We start from the raw sequence: 8,778 nt of genomic DNA on the forward strand, positions 1-8,778 counted from the left end.
AAGTAGAGAGGAATGGTGGTGAAGGAATATACCGAAGAATTCTATTGGGTGAATTTGAGAGCTCGTTATACTGAAGACACCCTAGAAAAGACAACAAGGTATGTGAGTGGCCTAAGGCTAGAGATATTGGATGAGACAAGTAGTCCTTCTCTGAAAACTATAGAGGAAGCATACCAGAGTGCCTTAAAGGCAGAAGAAAATATCACAAGAAAGCAGAATGCTCGGAGAGGATGACGAACTAGTAGAGGGAGAGGAAAATCCTTTGGCAGAGGAAAAGCTGCCAACAACAGTGAAGAGGGTAGCAGTTCAAAGACCTCAGGGATAGTAGAGAAGGATCGTAGAACTAGGGGAGGAATGCCATACTAGCGTGAAAGAGGTAGCGGTAGAGGCAGAGGAGCTGTCATTAAGTGTTACGGGTGCCACAAGTGGGGGCAAAAGTCCTATGAGTGTCCTGATGGTGAACAGGCTGGAACAAGAGGAGCATATGTTGCTTAGATGGAGGAAGTAGAGACACCACCTCAAGAGGTAGAGAATGTGCTAGAGATAGGCGAGGCCTTAGTTTTGAATAAGGTGTTGCTCAAACCATCAAACGAGATAGCTGACCAGACCCAAAGAAAGGCATTATTCCATATTGCTTTCAAGTCAGACGGGAAATGCTGTAAGCTAATTATCTACAGCGGGAGTATGGATAATCTAGTTACCACAAATATGGTGGAGAAGTTGGGCTTGAAATTGTTGAAGTACCCTACTCCTTATAAGGTGTTGGGGTTACAAAAAGGACATCAACTATTGGTTGATGAACAATGTGAGGTTGAGTTCCATATTTGCAGATAAAGGGACAAGGTTATTTGTGATGTTATGCATATGGACGTGTGTCACATACTGCTAGGAAGATTATGGAAGTATGATAGAAAGGTAGTGCATGATGGAAAGAGAAACTGTTACAAGTTTGTCATGAATGGGATTAAGCACACGCATGTACCCATCAAGGAGGAAGAAATCACCTTTTGGTCGCCAGTGCTGCTTGATCAATTTAGGAAAAATGAAGGATTTACACGCCTTCCTCTCCTACCAATAACCTCATCATTATTAATGAAAATCATCTCCTGGAATACAAGAGGGCTCAACAGCCACGTCAAACAACGACTTCTCAAGAGGAATTTACAACAGGAAAAGCCAGATATTATGCTCATTTAGGAAACAAAATGTGCCACTCATCAGCTAGAGAACATCACCAAAAAGCTACGAAAAACTATCAAATATATAGACATAGCGAGTCAAGGATGGGAAGGAGGCATTGCAACCCTCTGGGACTCCAGAGTCATCGAAATCACCTCTATGGAAGCTACCAGATCATACATTGCCACAGAATTTCAACTAACAGGTAATTCTGAAACCTACCTCTGTATAAATGTCTATGGGCCTTAGCGTTTAGAAGATAAAATTTCTTTCCTGAACTCGTTAATGAAGTTAAAACTAAGATACCAACATTCAAATATCATAATGGGAGGGGATTTCAACATGATTACCACCCTCCTAGAAAAAAAAGGAGGACTTAGGCGACTAAATAGAGACTCAGAACTCTTCGTTGACTTCATGGAATCCGCCCAACTGGTCAACATCCCCCCAAAAAATGGGCTCTACACTTGGAACAACCGAAGAGGAGGAGAAAACGGGATAGCCTCTCACCTTGACCATTTTTTGATCTCAGAAAACATCTTACTGGAAGGAACAACAGTTGACTCTAATATCCTTCCCAGTGCGGATCAGACCACTGGCCCATCGCCCTGGAAGCTGCCTTTCTTGAGACCCCCAAAAACAGACCTTTCAGATTTGATAAATTCTGGCTAACACACCCAAATTTTCCTGAACTGGTGAAAAATTGGTGGGAAGAGCCCAGGAATATAAGGGGGACCAAAATGTTTAAACTCCAGTCCAAACTAAAGCACATCAAACACAAAATCAAGGAATGGAATGCAACCGAGTTTGGTAATATTTTCCGAGAAAAGCACAATATAGAAGACCGACTAAGTCAAATTCATAAGGACTGGGCTTCAGGGATTAACAGGGAGGACTCAAATGAACAGGAAAAGATACTAATGCAGAAATGGCAGCGGAGGAAGAAACCCTTTGGAAGCAAAAATCTCGCATCCAATGGTTGAAGGAGGGAGAGCAAAATACAAAGTTCTTCCATAGATCGACGATGGATTACAGGGGGGCTAACAAAATCCTTAAGCTTACCAATGCATCTGGAGAAGTTATTCAAAACCACAATGAGATCTCAACTTTGCTTACTAGTCACTTTAAGCAAATTGCCCAGGAATCTCAAGAAGATCAATCGGAAGCTAGAGAGGAAATAATTCAGGCCATACCCCAAATGATTACTCCAGCACAAAATGTCTCTTTGTTAAGAAAGATCTTAATGGAGGAGGTGGAGGAGGCTGTTAAAAACATGCCAAATGATAAAGCTCCGGGCCCAGATGGTTTTACTATAAACTTTTACAAAGCTTGTTGGCAAACAATCAAAATAGAGGTCTGGGAAGTAGTTGAAGATTCAAGACGATCTGCCTCAATTCTTAAAGGAGTAAATTCTACTTTCCTAGCCCTAATACCCAAAGAAGAGGAAGCCCGAACTCCAGAAAAGTTCCGCCCCATAGCTCTGTGCAACGTGATTTATAAAATCATCTCTAAGGTCATCGCTAACATACTTAAACCTATCCTCCCGGACATCATCTCGGAGGAGCAGTCAGGCTTCGTGGAAGGCAGACAAATTCTGGACAACATCCTCTTAGCGTAGAAGATGATACATACTTTGCAGTCCAGAAAAATCCCTGGTATGATGATTGAGCTTGACCTTTCAAAAGCTTTTGACAAAGTGAATTGGAATTACCTGGAGGCCACATTAAGGGCTTTTGGTTTTGATAATCGGTGAACCAAATGGATTCTCGCTCTTATCAAGTCAACAAATTTCTCTATTTTGGTTAATGGATCACCCTCGGCCACCTTCTCTCCTTCTCGAGGCATAAGGCAAGGAGACCCCCTGTCCCCCTTCCTTTTTGTGATCCTCATGGAAGGGCTTAGCAGATATATTCACAGAGCCAAAGCAGAAGGGAAAATCAATGGATTGCGCCCTCTCCCCTCCACCCCTACAACTACTCACCAGCAGTTTGCCGATGATACTATGCTGCATGGCTCTCCAACTATCAAAGAGGCCAAGGTTTTCAAATCTATCTTATCTCTTTTCAGCATGGCATCAGGTATGGACATAAACCATTCCAAATCGACTATTTTTTTCTTTAACACTCATGTTTCTATTCAGAACCATCTCACCAGCATCCTAGGATTTCGAAAAGGTTCTCTACCCTCGAAATATCTAGGAGCCCCTCTCACCACTAAGCCTTGGAAAAAGGTTCATTGGGAAAGGCTCATAGCAAACATGGAAAAAAGATGCAAACATTGGACCCACAGGGCTCTTAACTTTGCGGGACGCCTTGTTTTAACTAAAGCCATCCTGCAGGCCATCCCTCAGTACATGCTTTCTATCCTCCCGGCGCCCAAGGCCATCCTGCAGAAAATCTGATCCATCCAAAGATCCTTTTTATGGAGTGGCAGCGCAGAGAAGAGGAAATGGGCTCTCGTGGCCTGGGATAAGATCTGTAAATCGAAACTTGCTGGAGGTTTAAACCTAATAGACCCCGATATTAGCAACAAAACTGGGGGAGCCAAACTGTGGTGGCACTGGCTGAAAGAGACCAACCTCCCCTGGGCCAGACACTGAAAGGAGAAATACACTCCTAACTGCAGAGACGAGGACCTCATAAGACTTCAGGAATTGCCAGAAGGTTCTCCAATCTAGAATCTAGCTAAAAGAAACTGAAACCTTATTCAGGACCGCAGCTTCTGGGAGATCCGAAATGGGGAATCAACCTTCTTCTGGGAAGATGCCTGGCAACAACATCCAAAGCTTGAAAACCCAGAGCTTGAAGATTACAAAATAAACTGTCATAACAGGGGAAAATACACCGTTCATCATTACTGGATCTCCAATGGCATTGACCAGGATTAGAGAGAATGGACCCTTCCAAATACCGAAAACCCTAATGAGGAAAATAATAACATTCAAGACCTACTTCAAGTCCTACACAAATGAAAAATTAGGATAACCTTGGAGGTGGACAAGCTGAGGTGGGGTATGAAGGGCAATGGCAACTTCACTCTTAAAGAAGCCAGAGAGCAGTTGCAACTCACAGAGCAGGGGGAGACAGTCCCATGGTTCACCAAGGTTTGGGATCCCTTATTCTGGCCAAAAATTCAAACCTTTCTATGGCTCCTTATGAGGCGTAATACGCTCACCTGGGAGAACCTGCAAAAAAAAGGCTTCGAAGGCCCCTCCTTTTGCCCTATGTGTAATCAAGCAGAAGAAACTATGAATCACTTATTCAATACATGTGAATGGGCTAACCACATTTTGCAAGGGATAGAAACTATCATGCAGTAAAACAGAAGAGATATGGACTCCATCCAAAACACCATCACCAATTGGCCAAGCAATTACTCTTAAAACCCTCAAATCAATAGCATATACCAGGTTTTATCACATGGACAATATGGAAAGAAAGGAACAGAAGAATTTTCCAAAACAAGCACAGGAATATAGAGCACCTGAGAATTACCTTAATGGAGAACATTCGCCAATTGATTCTGGTAAAAAGTAAAGTAGACCCATCCAACCAAATCTCTGCGGAAGACCAGAGAATCCTGAATGCTTTCAACATTCGCTATGATCAAAGCCAAAAGCCCCAAGCTAAACAGCAGAACATCAACAACACACCAAAGGAATGGACTCAGCCTCCTTAAGGTTTCCTGAAACTGAACTTTGATGGGGCCTCGAGAGGTAACCCTGGACCAGCTGGCATAGGAGGCCTCATTCGAAACCAGAGAGGTGAAATAATCCATATTTACAGTCAAGCTTTGGGCGAGGGCACTAATAATGAAATGGAATTCGCAGCAATGGAAAAAGGTTTAACAATTCTTCAAAGAAACCAGGCAGAAAACACAGTAATTGAGGGTGACTCTGAGATTGCCATTCTGGTGGCAAGAAAAATCTATGGCGAAACGCCGGCCAGCAAGGCAACCAAGCACTGGTGCCTGGCTATGGTCACAGAGAGCATAGGGAAATTGCTGGGGAAAATGAAAGGCCTCATCTTCTAGGTGATAAGGAGGCAGGCTAATTCAGTTGCTGACGACTTGGCAAACCATGGGATCGAGAACCCAAATGGAATGGTGGACAGCTGTTGGCATCAGGTCGAGAGTAATCAATTAAAGGAACGGTGCTCTCGCCTCGCATGAATAGATTTGGTAGTAGCTGACAAGGTAGAATGGGAGGCCGCCTAATTCACTACCACAAGAGTATGGATAGGCCGACGGGATGAGAGCCATCAATTCACAACAAGCATCAAAGGACAAGCTGGTTGAGGGAAATAATGCGCACCGCAGGCCACAAAAAATTGTACAGTATCATGATTCGGAGTGACTTAAGCCGTCGCAGAACCGCAGGACAGAGGGAAACTTGGCACATTCAGAACCGTGCAGGAGGAGGTGATCGAAAACATTCTCAATCATTGCAATTTCCCTCGACAACTCCGAATTGTAGCATTTATGTTGATCGGACATGCAAATTGCATGTGTCGCGATCCGCTCCACCGCCCGAAATCTTCCCGCTATTATCTATATATCCTTCCTTGCTCTCCATTGGAGCATCACTGCTTCGGTGCTCAACAATCAGAGATCATTGATTTGCATTATCATTCAGGCAAGCAACAATCAGGAGAGGCCTCCCATGGCGGGGCAAGGTTGTCGAAATCAATCTGCAAACAGCGAACTGCAACGGGCTAGAGATATGTTCGAGCGGAGAACTTCCCAACGGAACAAACGGAAAATCATTGACCTGGAGGCCTCGGCACAGGAGGAAGAGAGCAAGTTATCCGACCATCAGTTAAGCTAGGAAGTAGACTGGCTGCAAGATCTGGGGACGACCAGCACTCGGGCGACTCAGTTCGTTCGCACTAAAGCAGAAGCATGGCGCATGAAGACCATCCTGGCTAAGGCCATGGATGTCCAAGCTGAACAGGCTGAGCAACTGTGAACTCTCCAGCAGTTTGCTGCCACAATGACTAAGGAGCACATGGCTGTGGTTCAAAGCAGTGAATTTAAACTCACCGCTCTGCATGAGGAGGTTGATACTATAAGCAGAAAGCTCAATGTCCTGATCAAGCTGCTCAGGAAAAGCATTGAGCAAGATAGCTAGCCTCCAGAGCTGCAACGGGGTGGTCCGTCGAAGGTCAACCAGGAAAATTCACTCAACTGCAAAGAAATGCACACAGTGCCAGACTCCCCAAAAAAATTCTGATCTGTCTTCCCTGTCCCTCTGTCGGACTTTGTCATGTATGTTTTGTTTTCATTTTCTCAGTTATGTGCTAGCAAGTTTTTTTGGCCTAAGTCGCCCTGCGTGGTGCACTTTTCGGCAGCACTCTGTCTCTCATGTTTGCTACTCTCCCAGTCCTAGGTTTCAAACTGTTTTTAGCTGGTAAGGTCTGCCTCAAAGCGGCCAGTCAACTGCTTCGGCAGAATTTTTGTACTATATGTTACTCTTGTTAATATCAAAGCTTATTTACACAAAAAAAAGGAGGAAGAAACAATATAAAATAGTGGAACCAAAGCATCGTTTGTGGGAAGAAAGGAATTTTTGAAACATATTGAAAACAACGAGATAAAATATGTTGTTGTAAGGAGGCCGAAAGCAGTGTTGTTACACACTGAAGTTGGAGATTTTCCTGAAGAAATTCAGGACATGTTGCAGGAGTTCAGTGACATTGTAGTGAATGATTTACGAGATAAATTACCTCCTAAGAGAAGTATCAGTCATCAAATAGACTTTAGACCTAGAGCTAGTTTACCAAACAAGGAAACATACCGAATGAGTCCTAAGGACAATGAGGAGATTAGAAAATAGGTAAAGCAATTGCTGGACAAGGGTTTGATAAGGGAGAGTTTAAGCCTCTGTGCAGTTCTGATAGTTTTAGCTCCCAAGAAAGGTGGACAATAGTGAATGTGCACAGATTCAGAGCCATCAATAAGATTACCATCAGGTACAGGTTTCCATTTCCACAGATGCATGACATGATGGACTGCTTAAATGGAGCATCATATTTCTTGAAAATCAATCTGAAGAGTGGATACCACCAGATCAGAATCAGAGAAGGGGACGAATGGAAAACAACTTTCAAGACTAATGAATGACTGTATGAGTGGCTGGTGATTCCATTCGGGTTAAGTAATGCCCTAGTAACATTATGCGCCTAATGAATGAGATGTTGAAAGAAATCATTGGGAAGTTTTTGATTGTATATCTTGATGATATACTCATTTTCAATAAGACTAAAGAGGAACATTTTCGACATGTTCAAAGTGTGCTAGAGAAATTGCAATAAAAAAAAGTTGCTGATAAACTTTCTAAAATGTTTTTTTTTTGCAGAGGAAATTATTTTACTTGGGTTTTGTGATAGCAGAAAACAAGCTGAAAATGGACCCAAAGAAAATTACAACTATCATTAGCTGGCCATCCCCAAAAAGTTTGTTCGAGGTTCATAGTTTTCATGGGTTGGCAAGTTCCTATCATAAGTTCATAAGGAATTTTAGTGAGATCCGCACACCTATGTTGGACACAATAAAAAAGGGAAGTCGACCTTTTTGTTGGACTGAAGTGGCAGAGAAAAGCTTCCAGAACTTGAAGAAGAAGATCACTGAAAGGCCAATTTTGAGGTTGCCTAATTTTAACAAATTGTTCCAAGTTTGTTGTAATGCCAGTGGTACAGCCATTGGGGCCGAACTCAGTGAGGAAGACAATCATGTTGCTTATTTCAGCGAGAAATTGAATGAAAGCAGGCAGAAGTACTCATCTTATGACAAGGAGTTCTATGTTGTCATCCAAGCATTGAGGCATTGGAGACAGTATTTGCTAGGTAATGAGTTTGTTTTGTTTTCTGACAATTCTACGCTGCAGTATGTTATGTAGTAACATAAGCTAAACCACAAGCATGTGAGGTGGGTTGAGTAATTGCAGAGTTTTATGTTTGTTTTGAAGCATATCAGTGGACAGACCAAGAAGGTAGCAGATGCAATGAGCAGGAGAGCTTTGCTCCTACACGAGAATACGATACAAGTGCTGGGTTTGGAACATCTGACAGACTTGTATCACACAGATGCAGATTTCAAGGAGGCTTATGAAGCCTACCAAAACCCTTTGTCGAGGAACAATAGTCCATGGTTGGACTATAACTTACAGGAGAACCTACTGTTTAAATGAGGACAGCTATGTATTCCCGACTGTTCGATGAGGGAGAACATCATCCGAGAGAAGCACAACGAAGGTCTAGCCAGAAATTTTGGCATTGACAAGACCTTGACTAGCTCAGTCACTTTTATTACTGGACGAAGATGTGAAGACATGTGCAGCAATTTGTAACTAGGTGTAAAGTGTGTCAGTTGGTGAAAGGACACAGTGAGAATATGGGACTCTACACACCACTTCCTATTCTGAGTAGACTGTGTGACTCAGTCATATTGGACTTTGTCTTGGGTCTGCCAAGAACACGATGTGGTTATGACTCTGTGATGGTGGTAGTGGACCGGTTCTAAAAAATGGCACATTTCATTCCTTGTAGAAAAACCAATGATGCCACTCATGTAGCACACTTGTTTTTCACGGAAATAGTCAGA

The 8,778-nt window shown here is 43.0% G+C and overlaps 1 protein-coding gene across 1 annotated transcript; it reads left to right on the forward strand.

The window, feature by feature from the left end:
- The first annotated feature begins 3,067 nt into the window (after positions 1–3,067).
- On the forward strand, positions 3,068–3,580 carry LOC149164400 (uncharacterized). Its single transcript, XM_089429458.1, has one exon. It carries the CDS (start codon positions 3,068–3,070, stop codon positions 3,578–3,580), a length of 513 nt encoding a protein of 170 aa, XP_089285584.1.
- The last annotated feature ends 5,198 nt before the right edge of the window (positions 3,581–8,778 follow it).

Source organism: Pinus tabuliformis, chromosome 5_1 (assembly GCF_031772625.1).
Source record: "Pinus tabuliformis cultivar Carrire ecotype Pingquan chromosome 5_1, CPIR1, whole genome shotgun sequence".
NCBI classification, from domain to species: domain Eukaryota; kingdom Viridiplantae; phylum Streptophyta; class Pinopsida; order Pinales; family Pinaceae; genus Pinus; species Pinus tabuliformis.

Excerpts from the sequence above, each read along its gene's own strand:
- LOC149164400 (XM_089429458.1), top strand. The coding sequence starts at position 3,068 with ATGGAAGGGCTTAGCAGATATATTCACAGAGCCAAAGCAGAAGGGAAA.